The following is a 23,093-nucleotide window of genomic DNA, read 5'->3' as shown; positions in this document are numbered from 1 at the left end:
CATATTTGTTAGTTTTTAAAGAAAAACATGCTATGAAAACAAAAATATTTTTATTGAAGCTCATTTAAGAGCTATGTACAAATTACACTTTTAAACAACAAAAGACATGGATACTGTAAAAAATGAAAAGTCAAACAGAAAAAATGCTCCTGGGACAAATACAATATAAGGTGTGCATGTACAAGTTGTGAAGCATTCATTATATTAGTACAAGAACTTGGCAACGGTTCTGTTTCAGAATAATGCTCAGAAATTTAAATGATAAAAATATTAAAACAATTTTATAGATTTTTTTTTGAAAAAACAGCTTGAAATATCGAAACAGTGCAGGTTTTTACCTTATTTCAGAAAGTGACAATTTTACACTAGCAGTATCAAAAATTTAATTACATATAAATAAAACAAAAAAAAGTTTTAAAATTTTTGTAAAAGCTGTTTAATTCTTCAATCTCCATGCAATCCAATAGAATATTTTCACACAGGCAACAACGCAGTTTCACGGATAAAACAAGAAAGGATAAATACCAAGCACAACTGTATTTCATAGAAAAATTTTATGAAAAAGATTCACTTGGAAGAAAGACTATCCTTTTGTACATGCAAGCGATTTGAAGATGGGAAGGCATTTTTTTTCTTAGTAAAGTATTGAGATCATTAACAAAAAATGGGATGGTTGTTCCTTGCTGCATACATTTAGAAATATATTTGAAAAATATTTTAGACTAGATTTTAACACAGAAAATTAAAAGAGAAAAATTTTGCTTCTGAAGAAATTTAAGAGCTATATTTTTATAATATCCAACAGTGCACTATGTAAAAAAAAGAATTTTTAAAGAAAGACATATAAAACAAGAAAAATCAAGAATATAGTTCCAGAAAAAAAGGCTAGATACTTAGTTCTGCTTGATTCTTTTTAATGTTTAGTTCATTCCTTTATTTATTATTTTCCTTTTTCATGTTAATTTATGCATTAATTGCTTAAGAAATAAAGATTTCAGATTTTGTTGTGACATTTGCAAGATAATTTTCTCTCTCTCTCTCTCTATATATATATATATGTGTGTGTTTTCTGAGGTTTATATAATATTAGCAAAAATACCCGGCGTTGCCAGGGTCAGTAATACTTATGAGAAACAATCGTTACATGCCCTTGTTTTCTATTTTAAGAGAAAGAATTTAAAACAAACCTTTTTGACGTGATTAAAAATCGAGCTTCTTCCTTACTCATTAAACTAAGATAGCAATAAGTATAAAGAACAAAATAGTATTCAATTAGAAACGAAAGCACGACATTTAAGCATATACAAATTTGAAGAATTTCCGAATTATGAAATTAAACTTTACATGTTTAAAAAGATTTATCTGTTATTATTTTTTTTTTTTTTGAGAAATCACGATTGCTTTATTGTTCTCATTTGACCATTTTTGGTGTCTGTGCCTTTTTCAACTTGGACCAGAAGCCTTTGCAGCACCACCGTCTGCTGGCGGCGCGGCGCGGCTGCTCCAGTTTTGAGCTATCCGCTTCTCCTGGTCGGAGGCGTCCATGTCCTACACACACGCACGCTCACACACATACACACACACACACGCCTACACACAGGTCTACGCACACGCACAACTATGCACAAGTAACTGCCCAGGAGGAGAGGCAGACTTGCGGGGGACAGGAGCCGTTTCTAGAAACAATAACTCCAATGAGTAGGATCCTGTCTCAGTTCGTGATTGCGAAAAACATAATTTTGTATTCAAAATTTCAGAATTCAAATTAATTTTTTTTTTTTTTTTTTAATCTAAAACCTTCTCTGTATGGCTATTGATGTACGAACTGTTTTAAAAAATGTAGCCGCCCGTGTTCTCCTTACACTTGCTTTAGTTATTTTGGGAAATTTCAATTTTTGTGGGCACTTGGTGCGGTTTAAAATCTTACCAAATTTGCGAGAATCATTTTGGGACACTTTCAATAATACTCCCCCTCCTTACTAATTTTTATTATAGAAATATTGTCGCAAGATGCTGAGATACTTTTGGTCAAAAAAAAAAAAAAAATGGCGCTAAACGGTTTCATCCGAAATGTTTCCAAAAATAAGTAGAAAAATTTGGCGATTGTTTGAAATCGTGCAAAAAGAAAATTTAATGGAAGTTTTTGTGCGGTTTATGGATTTGCCTAATTTGGTTGTTGAATTATTTTTACGCAGTATTTTTTTTTTAAGTATCTTTGATTGGCGATATTTTGTTTACATGGTGAAAGCTGAGAAACATTATTACGTAGTCTTTGGGCTCAAAAACAGCGACAGTGGAAAAAACTGCCAAATGCAGTGAAATCTTTCTGAAAAAATTCTGGCGATATTTCTGCTGGTTGGTTGGATATAGTGAGCAAGTGTCCAATCAGCATAAATAATAATAATAAACCATTGATTACATAAGTTCCGTTTAAAAGTAAAATGATCAGCCAAATCCATTTATTTTTAGCCAATCTTGTGCAAAAACGTTACTTTAAGATTTGACTTGAGAAAAGCCTCAAAAAGTCAGACGAAACGCCAAAATGTTCAACAATACAGCAATTCTTGGGAGTTGAGATGACACACTAAATAATGACTTGGGTTGATGAAAGCCTTCGAACAGGGAACAAAAAAGCTCATAACTCGTTTTTTATACAACTTAGAAACTTCGAACAGATGCTATCTTCAGCAGAAAAATTGGCACTGTCGATGGACATATAATGTTAATGTGTGCACGTTTTTTTCCACCCCCCAATTGGGGCATTTATGCGAAAATTGGGACTAAAATTGGAATAAAAAGGGAACTATCAATCGGATTTTTTTCGAACTGGTCTATAAACCTTCCCAGTACCAAACTGAACAAACTGTGAAAGTTTCAGCCAAATCTGCCGGGTAGTTTCTGAGATCTTAGGGAACAAATTTACCAAACTCCATTTTTATATATTAAGATATCCACAAAGCCCATTTAACTTAACCTTAGATAAAGCTGATATTCTTACTTTGAAAAATTCCAAATAGCTGATTTGGAAACATTCATTAGTTTACATTCTGTATAAAATCATCAAAACCACTCATGTTTGCTTTTAAACGATGCATTAAAATTTCAGAGCTTTTTAAAACCATTTTATTTTTTACTATATCTTAATCTCTCTCACAATAAATGTCATTCATAAAATTTCATGAGAATATTGCTTTGAAGAATTACACTACTTCTATGTATACAGTCAATTCTCGATAACTCGAATCTAAAGGGACCGACGACAAACTTCGACTTATCCAAAGTTTGACTTATCGCCAATTTCGGTTTTCAATATTTTAATGTTAAAAGCCATCGAATATTTTAATTAATATGTACATACAACAGACAAAATTACGGAACTTAAAAGTTTTCAAGCACAATATGCACGGTTTCTCCGTGAACTGAAGAAAAATTGTGTCTGGTCTTGAACTTCTCCAGCCATCCAGCACTGGTGTAAAAATTTTTATGTTCAGTAATATAGCAAAATTTGTTGCTTTCTCACGCGGCAAACATCTACTTATAGATATGGCATAGTCTTGAATTTGATACTGCTGGAACCACTTGAATAGAACTGATTCTACTTCAGGAAAGGTGCACATCTTCATTAGTTTTAAATTCGGATTCATATCGTTTTTGAAGTTTCTCAAAATATCCTTAATCGTTGACAGTGTATTTGGAGCCATATTTCAATTTTAGTGCATTTTTTTCTTTTTGATTGTTGGATTCTTTTCTGTGTCATGAATAAGATTCACTTTACTTTCTAAATCCAAGGTTTTTAGCTTGCGCTTAGAATTCTAAAGAAAACTATCTCTCCTCTCTCTCTCGGGAATTTATCAGCAAATGATTGAACTAAAAAATGAAGGGAAACACATCTTAACTTAGGTCATCCTTTGAATAAAGGTACAATCAGTTGAGTTGATAAATTGACAGCTTAAAAGCTGATTCGTAGTCCAGCAATATGTCTAAGTGTAAACAGTACAGTACAACAAAAGAAAACAAGATAAACTCATTTCCGCACTTGTAACTCCTTCATCGCACATTGCCTCAACAAGTGTTTTAACTGCTTTAGAGGTCTAATGTGCAGGAATTGCAAGTGAAGGTGAATGAATTTTTCTTATAGTCACTTGAATTACATATTTTTTTTTCCTATTTATTTATTTATTTATTTATTTGTTCTTTCAAAATAAATTTCAAGTCATCTTTGAAGAAACTTCGAGTTAAAGGAAGTTAACTTCGAGATATTGAGAGTAGTTAGCATGGAATTAAAGACAAAGGGGTTGGGACATGATAAAAACTTGGGGTTATAGTAGTATTCGAGTTATAGCGAATTGACTGTATATATTCATGTAACCCATATACGAGACATAACTTAAGAAATATTTTCGATTGTACAGGATTTTTTAACTGAATTGTGTTGATCCAGTATCTTGAGAAAAATAAACTCTATAGCACAAAACTTGAAAACAGATGTTGCCGCATTAAATCAGCATGTGCATAATAGGAAATCAAAATGGTATTTTCAACTTTTTGTTGAGCCACAAAACAAAAGACAAATGTTGAACTTCATTTTTGGGGGCTATAAAATATTTTTATAGTATATTCAAATGCAAAATATACAGAACTCAAATATAGATCATTTAGTACAAAGCCACAATTAAATTACGCAAAAAAGTTACAACTTATGATACTGATGAAAATTATGTCAGCAGTTAAAAGAAATAAATAAAATTTAATCTTTCCAGCTTGCGCGACAAATGTTAACAATAAACCATATTAAGCATTCTGACTACGTGCTATTTGCTCCTTTAGAATCATTATGCTTTGTCTTTGCTCAGGAGGTAGTAAAGCAATCTGTTCATCAGTCAGTTGTAGTACTTGCATGATCAAATTAGCCTGAAAGAAAACATAGGTAAAACATGATATTTAAATTTAGAAAACTTTTTAATACAAAAATAGATCAATCTAGAAAAAAAAAAAAAGAGCTAATGTGTGCATCACATGACTTCTTTTTACTCCAATTTAATGTCATTTCCCCCATTACTGACAATTTTAATGTGATTTAATAGTTTACTCTCTAAATATCACCAACAGTGGCAAAATTGAAACCAGATTTAAAAAAAAAAAAAAAAAAACGCCAAATTCGTTGCCAAGTTGGCGACAAAACTTGGCGAAAAAAACACTGGCGATATATCGCCAAGTGTCCGCCCAATTATAACAACACTTGAGTTTACATTGAAATTAACAATGATTTCCCCCAAAAAGGGACAAAAGACCCCTTTAGAAACACCCGAAAGCAACCAAAAGGGAAGGTGCACAACTAGACCCTACTAGGAGTCTATGTACCAAATTTCAACTTTCTAGGACGTATCGTTCTTGAGTTATGCAACATACATACACACATACGCACATACATACGTACATACAGACGTCACGAGAAAACTCGTTGTAATTAACTCGGGAAACGTCAAAATGGATATTTCGGGCGTCTATACGTTCTTAGGTACATATATACGTGTGGTCGAGTCGAAAAAAAAAACTCAACATTCATTTGGGGGTCAGCAAAATGGAAATTAAAGCCGATTTTTGAGTGAAAATTTTTTTGCGAATACAGTACTTCCTTTTTTGTAAAAGAAAGTAAAAAGAGGTTCATAAAAACACCGATATTTTTTTAAAAAGAAGATAAGTAAAACTAAAAAAAAAAAAAAGAATCCCAAATTTCCAGAAAAGTTTATAAAAATATTGTTTTTCTTACCATTTATATTGTAACATATACAGATAATTCTCTATTTAACGACTTTCAAGGGATCACAAAAAATCGTTCTTAAGTAGAATGTGTCCTCAAATAGAACGCTTCTAAAACTACAGTTTTAGCGTCTAGGGCCGTGAAAAGTCATCCTTAAATAGAGAAAGTCGTTTAAGTCTTTTGGGCTGTCCTTAAATGATGTCAAACTTTTTTCAACATATTTGACCCCCTTCCCTTTTGTCATAAAGTGTCACACTTCACCTTCCTCCTTCTCTTGTCACTTGTCATATTTTTCATAAACATGCTGCCAGGTTCGGATAAAAAACTCCATGACTTTTCCAAGACTTTTTCATGACTTCAGAAAAATTTTCATGACCTTGTTACATAAAAAGAATAGTTCTAATAGTACTATTTTTGATTTCAAACTTCCCAATTTTTTCGAAATGAGCATTACTTCTATATGAATTCCATCACCTCATCAAAGCACTTGCTTGTGATTGAAAAAATATCAGTGTACACCTAAAAAACTATTCCTATTTGTCTTCATCATATAAATTTAAGTAAAGTAAAATTACAGTGAATGGATTATCATGATGCTAAATGTCTAACATTTTTTACCAGTGGTACCCACACGGCTTTGAGCGTAATAGAAAATTAAAAGGTCTTTTGGTTCTCCTGCATATTTACAAATAATGTATGGTGAATTTTCTCGCCCATTAGCTTGTGCCCATGTTACGGTTCCACGTTATGATAATTTCATAATTTACTCCTCCATCTTATGACAATTTTGTTCTTAAAATTGGAATAGAAAAAGAACCACATCGAATTTTCGAAAAATAGCTTTGAGGTGCACATTGCCACGTTACAAACTAAATTTGTGCCAAATTTCATGAAAATCGGCCGAACAGTCTAGGTGCTATGCACATCACAGAGATCCTGACAGAGAGACTTTCAGCTTTATTTTTAGTGAAGATAAACAGGCGTAATGATAATGAATGGAGAAAAGGTTGAATAAGTCATTTCTAAGTTTCAATACATTTGCTTCAAAAAATGCCTTTTGCTGTCAAGAGTTTATTTAATCATCGTTTAATGTCTTTAAGGTTTAACGTTTTGGTTCTTTAAAGTAAAATTACATTCTTTATTAAATTCATGTTTCTAAACCAGATATTTATTTTAAAAAAAAATAGTTGCGATCTTTTTATTCAATTGTACTTGTATACTTATTTGACCAATTTCAAATGCATATAAATTAAGAGGTTCAGAAATTCCAGAACATGTTTGAATCCTGACATTGAACATAGCAGTGGGTCACATGGATTAGTTTTGTCGGCTGTAAATATTGGGGATTATTACTTTATAGTATTAGAATTCCTTAATTCTGTATTCCATCACCTGACTAATGATCTTTATTTTCTAAAACCTTCAACAAATTTATATATACTCTGATAAATTTAATAAAAAAGTTTTTAATAGTGATGGAAATGAACTCGGATGCAATTGAATTGCTTTTTTGAGTGGGCGTTGCTAAATCAAGAACATACAAGTTTGCTTCTACAGAATACAAAATATCAGAAGGGTTCAAAATAATGATTAGTTCAAAATGAGTGATGCCCAAGCAGTAAAATCACATCGCAAAAAAAGACGAGCGGCTGCTACCGAAGTGGATGTAATGAGATTTCAAAATTCAGATTTGTTTTTGGGATCGTTCAAAATTCCAACTTTAATAGCTTTTAAATGTGCAATAAATCACTTAAGATTTTTACTGCTCTTTTAGCCACTCTCTCTTTCTCTTTGCCCAGGACATTTTCCCATGACTTTAAATAAGTTTGCATGACTTAGAATGAAAATTTCAATTTTCCAAGACTTTTCCAGGTCTGAAATTTGCTTATTTTTTCCCATGACTCTCCTGGATTTCCATGATCCGTACGAACCCTGTACAGCTATAACCACTGTGTGATGTCATTTTTTATCACCCTTTCTCTTCCCCTTGTCACACTTTTATGAACCCATCTGCCCTTTCCCCCTTTTACCATGCTCTCTAACTGGGTGCCATGGCACCTTAAGGTGCAGTGCCATAGGATGAAGTGAGAGGTGCCATGAAGTCTCCGTGTAATCAGTTTATATACTAGGTGGGTTTAACAAATAGACCAATTAGGTCATTCACATTTTTTTTTTTATATATCACAGTAAAAACTCGCCACGTGAATTCATCGCCATCAGAAAGTCGAATTGATGATAAAGCATCAACAAGCAGTTTTTCTTCACCAGGAAAAAGTGTAGTAAATGTTATTACAGAAGAGTGATGTAAAAACTACCTGATCTTATTTTGTTGCAATTTTGCTTCCACATGGTTCACTGTTAGGGTTATATGAAGTATTTTAAATGACTGTCATAGAGGAAGATTATGTAGCCTTGAACTAAAAAAAAAGGAGTTTTGAAGGACTTAAAATCAAATTGAAGGAGTTTGAAGGGCCCTTCAAAAAATTTCCTAAATGAAGGAGTATTGGAGGAGTTTTGAAGGAGCATACGAACCCTGTTACAGTGAAATACAGAATTTTAGTAAATGCTGACAAGACATTTGCCAGAGAATTCTAACAATCCCAGGGAAAATACAATGACGAAAGACCAAATATAAAGCTATAGTTTTGCACATTAACCAGTGAATGTTTTTGACATTCACTAAGTTTGGTCTTTCACATGCACGTATATATTGTTAAACCTCACTTTCATTTTAATATCTATGAAAGAAAGATATTGGAAAACCATTTAATTGCTCCGTATTTATCAGAACAAATCTGTTACCTAGTGACATTGACATAATAAATCAGTTTTAATACTGAAATGTTAGGAAATGTAAAAGTTTGAAAATGAAAGTAATGATGTTGAAATATTTAACTGTCTTATTTATTTAATTTTTGCACATGGGCGGGAACAAATACAGTAAACTCCTGATTATCAGCAGAATAGGGTGGCATGGTAACCACTGATAATCGGAATAATAGGTAAAAAACGATACTATTGTATGCAATAGCAAAAAAATAAGAATAACACTCACACAAATACATTAAAAATTACAGCTAAAAACATTGCTACACTGCATCTACTAACATTCAATGTAAAAAATATACAAATGTAAAAGCTAAAAACGAACAACACAATCATAAGTTTAAAAACCCTTTTATCATCAAAAAGACTTTTATTGGATCCGTTTTGCGGCCCCTTGGCAAAATTTTTCTAAATTGTAAAAGCAGCCTCTTCACAAAATTTCATACCTTTAACTTAGTCCTTTCAAAAAAAAAAAAAAAAAAATGTAAAAGCAGATCTTTCTAACTTGTGAGCTCAATTAGCTCACCTGAAAACAGGACATTAATATTAAAAAAAAAAGTAACTAAACAAAAATCTAGCATTGAAGTTAGTCCAAGCAAACTATGAAGGGCCAAAGATATTTCACGTTTGAACTGAGATTGCTATACATTTTCTTCATTAGACATTTTTTTTGCCACAAAATAATATTAATAAAGGAAAATAACCAAAACTAATTTTTTTATGAAAATTAAGAAAGTTCATAAAAATTGTTCTTTTTTTTCTCAACATGCGTACCTAAAAATAAAAACCTGGATCCATTCCTGATACATGCATATATTCTTAGCATGATTTTCCTTTTTTTTTTTTTTTAAATAATGAGTGGGGAGTTTTGAGTGGTAAAATATAAAATATATTCAAAACGAAAATGTATAAATTTGTGCTTAGAAAAAGTACTATTTTTTGATGAATGTCTGATTTTGGGAAAATCTTTTTAAAAACTAAATTCATTCCTTAATTATAAGCAATAATTACAATTGTAATAAAATCTTGAAAATGTATCTATCAATTTTGTAGAAGTTATTCTAGGTCTTAATTAGTTACTGTAATCATAAAACAAGGGAGTGATGTGCTGTGAGCAGTTAAAATTTCTGAAATAAAAATTGAAAAACTACCTTCAGTTATTAGGGAAAATTCTATATGTTAGGGAAGCATACAAGCTTATTTTTAGTGCGACTTTTGTGAGTCAAGCTTTCTAAATACTTCATCAAAATTCAAAAATAAGGCCTTGTTTTAAAGATTACTATTATTTAATAATAATAATAATTTAAAAAAAACAGGCTTTTAAATTCTTTCCGTCGAGGGCAAAAACTTTGCATGGGTCAGCTAGTATATGAGGTAACCAGGGTTTGGAAATATAATGATATTTTCGAAAATATCCTATATTTTGATATATATTGGATATTTTGATATACATATCCAATATTTTGATATATATATATCTGATATTTTCAATCAGCACAAACTAAAGCTTTCAAAATAGTAAATGTACATCCGCAACTCACTCTTTATTTTCTTTTTACCTGCATTCATTTTTACATTCATTTTCTTCTTTCATATATCTAATATTTCATTATACATTTTTAACAATTTTTAATGAAGTTAATTTAGCATTAGCTGTTTTACTCATTTTTTTGTCTTTACACAGTTGTATGATTCAAAAATAAAAAATATGCATTAGTCGGTGCACAATCACAAGACATTTTATTATGTTTTTCTGACTGATGTTCAATATTTAATTAGGCACTTTTAATAGGAATTACAATTGTTACAGTGCTACATAATATATTTACGAACATAAAATAAAAAGGAATATTACATTACTTTGTTATATTAATCAGGGATTAATACATCATAAAAATACAGTACATAACTTTTGGTTATTTTTAATAAAAAATAAACAAAATTACTATGATAAATAATTTTTATATTGAAAAAAACGGTAGTTAAAAAAATAAATATCAAAAATATCAAAATATCATGATATTTTCAAAATAAATATCAGATATATATCGTGCTATATATTGACTGATATATATCGGCGAACCCTGAAGATAATTCCATATGAAAGGAAAACTTTAATAAAGGAGAAAAAATTTACCTTTTCTTGATCATGAGGCGCTATTGATGCAGCAGCAGCAGCTATTCCACTTGGAGCAGGTCGAGGAGAAGAGATATTGGGTGATGAACTACCAATGTGAGGGGACCCAGAACTGACAGCGGCAACTCTTGGATTTTGCTGGAAATATTTTAGCGATCAAAATGGGTAATTAGATTTATCGTTCTATTTTCTGTTCAGAAGATTAGAAAAGAATAGAGAATGATAAACTGTTGAAAGTAATGAAACAAGCAATGATTAAGTGTTAAGGCTGTCAAAATATGTAGGAGCGGAAATTACAATTTTTTGGTAAGCAAATTACAAACATTAAAATGATACATAAAATGGACTGAAAGAAACCAGTTGCAATGGGCTTTCATATAAAAAATAATGTAAATGCTTTTAGATTTTTTGTACTTATTCCAATGTGAATTAATTCTTCAAATATGAGCAACAATAAAAAATAAATAATTTAGAATTAAATATAAAACACTATGAGGCAGGAGAGTCCATCCTTCCCCCAAGGGTAATGCCCCCCCCCCCCCACCTTAAGTGACACACTATAAAATCAACACCTCCTAAAAAATTCAATAGCTCCATGAACCTGCTTTTCGTGGGCACCCATGTAAGGACTAAGCTGCAGTGCTAAGCACAAAAGTGGTGTCTGCACTTATTGTGAAAATTGAGTTATTGCCACAACATGGTTTTTTGTTACATATTGTTACAAATCCCGCAAATAGTAATTATTGTAGTAACATAACCTGTAAATAGTTCCCCGTAATGAATATACAGCCCCTATACATTCGGCTGAAGTGTACGGTCCCCTATTTTTCACTGCGATTTTCGAGAAGCATTTGGAATATTGTGGAAACTTTTCGATGTTTATAAAAAGCGTCCTGCATGATAAAACATCAGGTTTGATTGAGAATTTGTACTGAGAGTGAGCTCTGTTTATTGCAAGGCATTTCGCTGTGTTGTTTTTCGTATTTGGAAGTAAATACGTGCGTAACCGTTGAGTTTACGGTGTGGTGTGATATTTGCTTAACTCCTGATGATTAATTTAGCAGTTGTTGACGATCTTTCCTGTACATAGTATAAATAATCCGTTACAATATTTTACCCAATGTTTTATTATCATGTGTCGATGAGAAATATTTAAAAAAATATTCTGAAACAGTTTCATCTGAATCAAATACACACAATATAATATCAAATACACACAATTTCATCTGGTTCAAATGGAAGAACACAACTTTAAACGGGGCTTTTTCATTTTGAACTCGGCTGCAGATACCACTTTAGCGCTTAGCACGGCAGTATGGTGCATTTACTTTTAAAAATTCAACTTGAAAGAGAAGCATGATAATGGCTAACGTAAGTTAGCATGCAATAAACACCTAGTTTCACCTACAAATATCATCCAAAACAATTGTAATCTCAGCAATTTTGCATGTTCAAAATAGTTTCAGGGGGTGGGAATACTCACTTAAAAAGAAAGTGTCTAATAGTTTCAAAAAAAAAAAAAAATCATAGTGACCTGACCACTGAAATAAAATTTTTTGTCCACAGGGCCAAAAGTAGAATGCAATTGACGAAAAACTAACAAGTTTTCTATAATTGGGGAAAATCTAACCTGGCAGTGTCGTGATGCTGAGCTAATAGACCTTACAATTCTGCTAGGTTATTGTTTGCCTCAAATATATATAATTTAGACCATACTTTAGTTAACATGCAAAAGTTTTAACTCAAAAATAAAATATTACAAAAAAAAAAACAATTTCAAATTTCAAAGAATCACTTTTGGCTGAGCATGAAATTTAAACCATGACAAAACATGAAAGTGCTGGCTTTTATGCTTATAACAGGCATGATGATGTGCAGCTAAAAGTTCAGCAAGTAAGCAAGAGTTAAAGCTAGGCAAAGATACAGCATTACATACAATACCTACTAAATATTAAAACTAATGTTTGTAGAAATTAATTATACTGCTTTAATGAAAAAAGCATGTTGATTAAAAACCCTGGAAAAACAGATGATCAAATTTTAAAATCTTACAGGCATCATGCGTGAATTAGGATTTGGTGGAGCAACAGAATTTCGAGGATCTTCCATCCTAGAAACACCCATTTGTCTTGCATCGTAAGAAGGATGACGCTGATTCATGCTGGGTGGAATTCGTTGATCAACATTAGGTCCTGCTCGGGGATCTATAGTAGGCCCAGCTCGAGGATCAATAATAGGTCCAGCACGTGGATCAATATTAGGTCCAGAGCGATGATCCATATTAGGTCCAGGGCGATGATCCATATTGGGTCCAGGGCGATGATCCATATTGGGTCCAGAGCGATGATCCATATTAAGTCCAGGACGATGATCCATATTAGGTCCAGGACGATGATCCATATTAGGTCCAGGACGATGATCCATATTTGGTGCAACTCGAGGTCTATCATAAGAAGGACCAGTGGGCCCACGATCTGCAACTGGCATTCCACGATACCTGGGGTCAAACTGTCGATTTTCAGGCATGGCTCCGGCAGGCATATTCATAGTTCGCAAATCTTGATCACCAAGAGATTGCCTCATGTCTTTGTCAGCCATCACAGGAGGTTGCCTCATATCTCTGTCTATCATTGGAGGAACTCTCAAATCGTGGTCTCCCATTGCTCTAGAATCCACTTAAAAAAATAATAAAATAATGATCAATAAAAATGAAAATACTTTGATGTAAAAGTAAATTAAATAACTACAGGAAAAATAAAATTATTTCTAAGCTGTCTCTTGTGGAAACAAGAATTTATTATTAAAATATTTTTTCAACTACAATATAACTTCCATTTAACCAATTCCTCAAGAGTTTAAAATGTAAGCAATTGTTATTGATATTTATAAGCTATTGCATACCTAGCTGCGGATAATCGGGAGTTTACTGCATTTGAAATAGGTCAAGTGAATTTGGGCAAGTAAATAGAAGAACATCTCACAGCAGTTTAGTACAACTGAATCAGCAAATTATTTGCCTTTTCTATCAAAATATCAGTTTTAAAGATACAGTGACTCGTTTCACCATACAAGCAGACGTAGGGGTAGCAGTTGTTCCTCGAACCATTTCTAAACGTCTTGCAACACTGAATCTGCAGTCCAAGCACCCTTTTAGCGTACTCCCTTTTCCACCAAAGCATAGGCAACTCTGTCTACAATGGTACGGAGCCAGAGCGATGTAGGATGTCACTTACTGGCAAAGGGTGGTGTTCAGTGATGAATCCCGGTTCGTTTTGGGGTCAGATGATAACCGCAAACGGATGTGGAAGTGCCCTGGAGAAAGGTACTATTTAACTCATTTTATCGCACTACACATTGCCCGAACAGCGAGCATAATGGTCTGGGTGGGCATAGCCTATGATAGCTAATTCACTCTAGCTGTGGCACGTAGAACCTTAATGGGCCAGCGTTATTTTAATGATATTTTGCAACCACATGTAGGACCGTTCCTAAATGGTCTCCCAGGGGCAATTTTAAAGCAAGAAAATGCTCGCCCGCATACAGCTTGAGTTGCTCAAGACTTCTTACGTCCTTTTGAGACTCTTCCATGGCCAGCTGCTCCCCCGACTTGTCCCGTATAGAGCATGTATGGGATCAGCTGAAACGCCAGACGCCGCCGCACATCTCTGTGCAAGATTTATAAGTGGCTGTTCGAAATTTGGGGGTCCATCTGCTTCAGGACAACATCGGACCTTTAATTAGCTCAATGCCGGTTCGTGTTACTGCATGTATTGTAGCAAAAGGGGGTCCATCGCACTATTGAAGTAGCACTGTATTTATCTCATTTCTTAGCCTGTATTTGTTTAATTGCCTGGATTTTTGGATCAAGTGTCTCTCTCACCTGCATTATTATGTATATTAAATTTCATTTCAATCCAATGCTTCCTTCTGGGGGCGCTATTTTCAATGTTCCTGAGTGTAATTAATTATTATTTCTTATTACTGAGCCTAAATTTTAAGTCTCTGAAAATCAAAATGTCGACCTTAATACATTAGTAGTTTGAGAGAAAATAAGAATTAAACAAATAATAATTACTTCTTTCAGGATTATTATATTGGTTTGGCATCATTTGTTTAGGGGGCCCAGGCATAACAGGTCTGTCTCCTAAAAGGGATGGTCTAGTCTGAGACATTGCTTGAGGAACAGGAGCTACTCTTCCTCCTGCCATTGCAGGTACTGTATTCATAGGACCCGAAGGCACCCCAGTTGCCACTGTTTAGAGAATAATAACTTAATAAATAGTGTTGAACTGATCAAAACAATGTTAATAAATTATAAAAAATGCCAATTATTGTATATACAATAATTCACATTGCATATACTATACAATAATTGGCATGTATAATTTAATATATATACAATTATATTAAATTATTGTATACAAGGTATATTTTCTTCAACATAGAAAATACAAGCAATGGAAGGAAAAACATCCAACAAAAGTTAATCACGCAACAATGTAATGAAAGATAGATTCCTTATTGCTTCGAAACACATGTATGCATAGATATAAGTAACAAAATCAACTCACATGTGAATAAGGATGAAAATTCATGTCATAAAAAGGTACAACAAGCAAAATGGTTATCCACAAAAGCATTAATAAACAAATATATCTTATAACTCACAATAGCAACATTGAAAAAAAGGAAGTCTTAGCATTTTAGAGAGTAACATATTTCACTGACTTGCCTCAATTTTCATTCACACAACATGGTTTAAATATTTAAAACATTCATGTATTAAAAGGAGCAGAAGATTTACATATATCATACCTACAGTATGCTCCAACGCGTGCTGTGTGAAATTCAAACGTGGATCCAAATGTGCATATGAATGGTATTACAAATCAATTTCGTATGTACACAGAAAAAGCTATAATTGTAATCAATTCCATTAAAAACTAACTTTCTGTGAATGCAATGGAAGATGGCAGGGAAAGAAAAGATGTATGCTATTCTGATTTTTAACATTTAGAATGTGTAACATTCTGGGTTTAAAAAGAATATATAAAAAAACTCAATGCTTTAAATACTTTTAAAATTTTACTTGCTTTTTTTGTCACTTTTCCATAATGCCAACTTTTTATTTAAAATATAAAGTAAAATTATATTTGACTAAATTTTTGAGGCTTTTTTTTTTTTTTTGATTTTTAACATAAGAAATCCATTTGCAGGAAAATTAAAAATATCTCTGTATCAATCCATTTTTGACCTCCGAGGCCCCCCCCCCCAGAAAAATTACCAGCTTCGCGGACCTTCCCCCCCCCCTAAAAAACTTTTTTGACACGGTTAAATCTATTTTTTTCTAATATATTTTTATGCTTGTTTCCCTTCAAATTTATTTATTCATTGTTCTGTACATTTTTCAGAACTCTTATCTGGGTTTCATTTTTTACATTATTATTTTGAGCTATAGAAGTAAAATTCTATTTGGAATTCAATTAGGAATTAAAATGTTATCACCGAATTTCTACAAGTTTATTAATAAAAATAAAACTTTTGAAGTTAGAGAACAAAACACTGTTAGCCTAATTTAAGTGTGTTAATTTTTCATATGAGTTGTATTTTTGTGGTCTATTAGGATTTTAATTATTAACTATGGTTCGGGCAAACCTACCCAGGCAGCGTTGTAATGCTGTGATTAGGCTTTGCATTGCCTTCACAATGCTGCCTGCTTAAGTTTGCCTCAATTATAAGGAGTCACCGCCCTCTGCTCACTATCGGTCACCAGTCCCGGGAAACTAAGCAGTTTCATTGATTGCAATCAATACATTATTATTGCTTCCGAGGGGGCTGCTGCTTCCTGCATGTGCTTAAGCAAGAACTTATTTTATTCCTCACTAGTGGTACCCGCACGGCTTCGCCCCTAATAGCAAATTAAAAGGTCTTTTGGTTCGCCTGTATATTTACAAATGATGTGTAGTGAATTTTCTCGCCAATTGGCTTGTGCCCACGTTACGGTTCCACGTTATGATAATTTCGTATCTCGCCAATTGGCTTGTGCCCATGTTACGGTTCCACGTTATGATAATTTCGTAATTTATTCATCCATCTTATGATATTTTTTTCTTAAAATTGGAATAGAAAAAGAACAAAATCGAATTTTCGAAAAATCGCTTCGAGGTGCACACCCCCATGCTACACACTAACTTTGTGCCAAATTTCATGAAAATCGGCCGAACGGTCTAGGCGCTATGCGCGTCACAGACATCCTACAGATATCCTACAGACATCCTACAGACATCCTACAGACATCCAGACATCCTCCGGACAGAGAGACTTTCAGCTTTATTATTAGTAAAGATAAATGTTTTTTTTAAATTAAAATATCGTTACTCGTAATTCAACTCAACTATATTTAACGTTTTAGCTGGAAAGTACCGCGGACCCCATGGCATGGATTCGTGGACCCCCAGGGGTCCGTGGACCACAGTTTGGGAAATTCTGTGTTAGAGTTTTAACAAACATACATAAAACAGATACAGGAATTCAAACAATCCAACTTTTACAACAGTTCCAAGAGTATTAACGCATGACAGAAAGTAAAAAGCTAAGCATAGTGTGATACAGATGAAAAGTAAGTCCGAACCATCTTACCCACAAAGACAAGACACAAATGCAAAACTGAGCGAAAGATTTAAGGTGAAAGTGAAGGATGCTTGAGCAAAAGGAACGGTACAAAAATTCATGAAAACGTTACTAACTTCTTCCTGGAAATTGATTAGGTACTTCAGAAGAGACAGGAGGCTTACCTCCTAAAGCGGAAGGCCTACCCTGTGGAACAGATGCGTTGCTTGAAATGTGAAAGTCTGAATTAATGAGACCAGGAGGAACACCATGTGCCACTATGCAAGAATGTTTAAAATACTCTTGTATATAGCAGTCAGTTACCGCCCCTAAGCCAGGGCTGAGGTCAGAACTGCATGCAATATACCAGACAACCTGGTTTTCACATCCTGAGACTGCAGCTTCGTTCTTACTCCTCAGCCTGGAATAATGAACACCTGAGCTGGAGGTAGATGTCATCTCATTGAAGCTGAGAGCGTCAACAAACTGTGAGTAGACAAAGTGAATTTATCTTACCAGCGAATGTCCGAAGCATGGTGCAGTTCGACTTGGGAATTGAAAGAAAAGCTTGGGTATTTAGCAGCAAGTTATCACCCCAATTCAGGGCTAAGGCAGAACTACATGCAATATACCAGACAGCTTGCTGGTGAGATAAATTTTTTTATCTACCAGTTTGTTGGCATTCTCAGCTTCAATGAGATGACATTGGTCTCCGGCTTGGTTATTCACTAATTCAGACTGACGAGTTTCAATAAGAACGAAACTGCAGTCTCTGCGTCTGATAACCGGACTGTCTGGTATATTGCATGTAGTCTTTTATATTTTGAGCACTTTTATCTTTTTACATCGACTCATTTAAATCTTAATAACCAGTCACTTAATGAAAGAACTTGTGTTAGCTGTTCATATAATACAGTATTTTTATTATACATCATAATGCCTTTAAATAAGTTTTAAATCCTCCCTCTTATAAAAGGGGGGAAAAATTACAAACAAAATAATTCGCACAGAATTTGTTGACAAAGCAAATCTATATTTTTTTAGACTCCATGATTAATTTGCTCCATATTAAAAGAACTCAATTATAACTCATGGATGCAACCAGGCCCAGCTCTTGGGGTAGATGACCTAGGCAGCTGCCTAGGGCGGCAGATTTCAAAGTTGAAAGTTTTTTGTTTTGTTTTTTTTAATTATGAATATCTGTGTCAGTGTTATAAGATTCTTAGTTTCAATGCTAAAAAAATAATTTAAAGTGTACCAGTGCTTGTATGTGCAAGACATAGTTGGGAATTTAACTAAAAATTAAATTTAATTTTAGAGGCGGCAAATTGCGTGATTTAAAAGTCTTTTTGAAAATACTGATATCTGTTTCAATGCCATAAGATACACTACTTTAATGCTAAAAACGATAATTTAAAGTGTGTATCAGGTCTTAAATATGCAAAACCCATTTCGGAATTTAACTAGAAACTCACTTTAATTTTAAGCACTTTACTATTATTTTTATTTTATTAATGCATTATTATTTTATATTATTATTATTATTATTATTATTAAACTAGAAGGTCGCCCGTCATGGTATGACGGGTGAAAATTTGCTTCTATGTACATTTGAACGCAGCGACTGCCTGTTTGGTGATATTTTGGTAGTTTAAGTTAAATTTGGCAGTTTAACCCTTATTCCAGTGGATTAAACATTAACTCCAGTAGATAACAGTCATTGTTGATCAATTTTTACCCTTCTTTAGTCTCCTAAAATGACAGTCTTACCAGTAAAACAGTTAATCACCGGATCGAGTTCACCTTGTCACAATAAAGCATTTCTCTGCATGTTAAATATTATCAAAACATATTAGTATCAAATTATCATACCGTGTCGCGAGTTTCATAGTTGAAACATGCAGGTTACTTCTCATCGACTATTACTTATATGAGAATGGGGGGGAGGGTGGTGTCAATATCGCCTAGGGCGGCAGAACTACTAGAGCCGGCCTTGGATGCAACAATGGTCATAAATGACAGCTAATCTCAAGAGTTAATAAAGACAAAAAAGGAAATTTATATGTATTATTACTTTTTTTTTAATATAAAATAATATGAATAAAAAATTCAGCAGACTTGTTTTATTTAAAACTGGGAATAATGTTAATTTAAAGAAACAAAAAAAAAGTAGAAATGTTTATAATACCAGAAGGAAAAGTAGCCTGAACATCATTAACTACAGGAGGAACCTATAAAAAAGAATTTAACTGCAGAAAGGTGAAACAAATAATAAATGTCACTTCATAAAAATTGAAATTTAAATGAATATTTCAGCATGATTAACTTGATTCATTAACATAAACATCTATCAGTTTATACTTGATCAGTATAAACGAAAATGTTTTCAGCCAAATTTTCTGTTTTTATTGAGCCACAATGCTTTTATTGTTCAGAATATTGGAATAAATATTGGAATAATCAACTTTAGCTAAACTGCATTTTTAACAACCATGTCTGAATACAAATGTATGCTTTAGTTTTTAAAAGATAATACTCACAACTGACATCAAAAACTGCTTTTCTGAAATAAATAGTTCAAACAACTCATATACGTTTTTAGTTCCTAATTAATTACATCTCAGAACTTTTTATGATCTTTTTATGATTATTTTTATGTATTTTCAGTCTCTTTTTTCTAATCAAACTTTATTTGTCCCCTTTCCCCATTCTGCAGTTTTTAATCAGTGTAGTTTTATAATTTATTTTATTTTTATGCCTGCCAAGATTGTAAGGACAAAATCTAGTTGAAATTAAAGTAAAACATTGTTTCTGTAAGTAATTTAGGGCAAATATGGATTTTTCAACCTAAAAAGATATTTATCAACAAACTAGTAATTGTATCAACATTTAAAAAACTGTTTCAATATAAATTATACTAACACTGTAAACATGACCCACTGAAAATTTGAACAAGAAGCTTGTAGGTATTTTTGAAAAATTGAAATTAAAATGCGTAGTGAAATTAGAAAGCTTTTCCAAACTCTTGCTTTTTGTTTCACTAAAGTAAAGATGCAAGTTAATAGCAAATGCAAGAAAATTGAAATTTTGACGAGTTTGAAATTTTGAGTATAATGTAGAATGGGGAAGGGGGGAGTGTAAAAAAATTACCTGAGGCGTAGGAGTTGGTACATTTTTAGCATCTGGTGTAGGCAGAAGACCTGGTTGTACTGGAGGTTGATTAGGATCTGGACCATTCGGACTGTGAAGCATAGCCTGAAGTGACAGTAAAATATAATGAACTATCTTCAATAAAAAAAAGCCACACATTCCTTTCAATAAATAATTTTAAAGCAATATCTGTGCAATCAAAATCAAAGTCTATTTTACTTTAATGAGCTCCTTAAAAAACTAGTGAAGTTATTTTAGTTGTGTTCTTGTGAAGACAGGTTTGTGTGGAATAATATGAAAAAAACTGAGGTTTTAACGTTGCATTGTCTTCGTAGGGTCAGCTGGGGTAAATATGAACATAGGGTAGTTCCAAACAAACGCGTTAGCGCTCCTATCAGCAGTGTAGGAACCAAAAAGCATTAAAATGTGATGGTTCATCACTCGATTGATAACTAACAGCTATTTCTGCCAGTTTGACAACACTGATTACGCCATTCCAGTTGTTAGAGTTCCTATCTTTGGAAAGTGAAAACAGGGTTCGTACAAAATTTCAGAAATAAAATGAAGGAGTTTTGAAGGAGTAAAATGAGGTTTTGAAGGAGTACTGATGGGCTGTCATTAAATGCCACACTTTTTTTTCAACATATTTGACCACCTTCCCTCTTTATCACTAAATCAGTGGCGGATTTACTAGGGGGGCGGTGGGGGCGACCGCCCCCTCCATGACCATCATTTTCTAAAACCAATAATATAGAATTGAAGGAATTACTAGCTATCGCTACTAATTTCAATCAAGTACATTCCACAAATTTGCTTTAAATTAAGTTTAGACAGTTAGTGTAGTTGAGGATGGATAGCGTTACCCACTTTTTGATTTGAACCTAAGTTCGCCCCTCCCCCCTATTTGGAACTTTAATAATTTTTATATTTCTTTATGTGTCTTCCGACCTTTTTCTTCCATGGACTACACTATACTGGTATGATAACACATTTTGCTATGAGTTAGAACAGTGTTTTAAAACCCTGTGGGTGATGGCCACCAAAGGGGAGATTTAATACTTGAAGGGTGATATAAGTTCGTGTGGGGCGATAAGTGTTTAAAATGCAGGATAAAGGGGGGCAATTTATTCCCTGCCCCTCGCCCCTACATGACGGGTTTGAGGGGAGGAATATGGCTTTTACGGTTTTCAACTGCCACCCCTTGAATAGACAGTAAATCCGCCCCTGACAAAATGTCACACTTCACCTAACTCCTCCTCTTGTCACATATCACTTTTTTATATCTTGTTGCAATAATAGTGTGATGTCACTTTTTGTCACCCCCTCTCTTCCCCTTGTCACAATTTCATGAGCCCGCCTCCTCCTCAATGCATGACATCACTTCTGGATGACCCTTTTTACAATATCATAACTGCAACTTACCAAACAGTTGTTTTTTTTAACACAATCACTTAATATAGTACATCTACTTATGTAGTTTTAAATATTTAAATAGTAATTAAACAAACTGACTTTTGTTGCTGAGAGTGGTGGAGGAAGAAACAATAATCATAAAACTTTAAAAAAAAATAGCCAAGCACCATTTAAGCATGTTTTACTTCACTTATGAAATGTTTTAGTCTTCTAATAAAATTTTCACCTTCAACTTTTATGACTTAACTGTGATCAATTTGTAAATCACATCTTAATGAAAATAATAAATGCATGCAATTACTGCATTAAAACCACACTAGTGACAAAGTTATTTGTCGATCAAAGTATTATAAATTACTGTCATAGAGGAAGATTATGTAGTCTTGAACTAAAAAAGAAGGAGTTTTGAAGGAGTTAAAACTAAAATGAAGGAGTTTGAAGGGCCTTCAAAAAAATTTGCTAAGTAAAGGAGTATTGGAGGAGTTTTGAAGGAGTGTACGAACCCTGGAAAATCATTTTGTTGTGTGTTCCATTTTGTGACTGTCTCATCACAGGAAATACAAGTAACATGTTGTTCTCAAACATTTCACAATCAGTAATTAAGGCCTCATCATTACTGCGATTAATTAAGAGTGTACATATTTATCCCATATTTTTCTTGATATGGGGGTGAACAATTGTTTCAGAGCATTTTCTGGCATTTCTAATGAATATTTTACAGCCAAAATTGTAATTATTCTTCTTTATAGGTTCAAATGACAAACTGTGTCGCCCCTACATCAAAAAAAAAGTAAAAAGCAAGCCCCGAGCTACTCTAGAGAAGACTTGACGAACGCAGTGCAGGAATTTTGAACGGCAGCAAAACCTACAGAGATGCAGTCGTTACCTGTGACATAATTTCGGGAGTGTTGCACAACAGAGTTACAGGCAAAACTGAGGCTGATAAAATTGGAGCAGGTTGCTCAACAGACATTCGTATTGACGTGGAGCAAACTTTGGTGAAATGCCTAATTCCCAGGGATCAAATCGGGTGTCCCTGTGACAAAGAAAACTTGAAAACCCTTCTGCAGCAGTATGTTGTAGCTAATGGATTGCACGATCGTTTCAACGATGATTAGCCAGGAGAGGATTGGTACATTAGCTTTATGAAGCAGTACTCCAGCATTTCACTGAAAAAAGAAAAACTCCAGCAAAAGG

At 33.3% G+C, this 23,093-nt stretch overlaps 1 protein-coding gene across 1 annotated transcript in view; it reads right to left on the bottom strand.

Annotated features, from left to right (window-relative positions):
* Positions 1-4,580: 4,580 nt before the first annotated feature.
* LOC129220526 (cleavage stimulation factor subunit 2-like) overlaps positions 4,581-23,093 on the bottom strand; it is a 32,392-nt gene continuing 13,879 nt past the window's right edge. The window contains exons 7-12 of the mRNA XM_054854954.1: positions 20,484-20,588; positions 19,522-19,564; positions 14,800-14,976; positions 12,777-13,399; positions 10,725-10,862; positions 4,581-4,911 (exon numbers count right to left, since the gene is read on the bottom strand). Coding sequence (XP_054710929.1) covers positions 4,792-4,911; positions 10,725-10,862; positions 12,777-13,399; positions 14,800-14,976; positions 19,522-19,564; positions 20,484-20,588 — 1,206 coding nt within the window. The 3' untranslated portion in view covers positions 4,581-4,791. The remainder of the gene's footprint in view (positions 4,912-10,724; positions 10,863-12,776; positions 13,400-14,799; positions 14,977-19,521; positions 19,565-20,483; positions 20,589-23,093) is intronic.

This window comes from Uloborus diversus, chromosome 4 (genome assembly GCF_026930045.1).
Source record: "Uloborus diversus isolate 005 chromosome 4, Udiv.v.3.1, whole genome shotgun sequence".
Lineage (NCBI taxonomy): Eukaryota > Metazoa > Arthropoda > Arachnida > Araneae > Uloboridae > Uloborus > Uloborus diversus.
The sequence above is the reverse complement of the archived record's forward strand: the minus strand, read 5'-3'. Positions and strand labels throughout refer to the sequence as shown.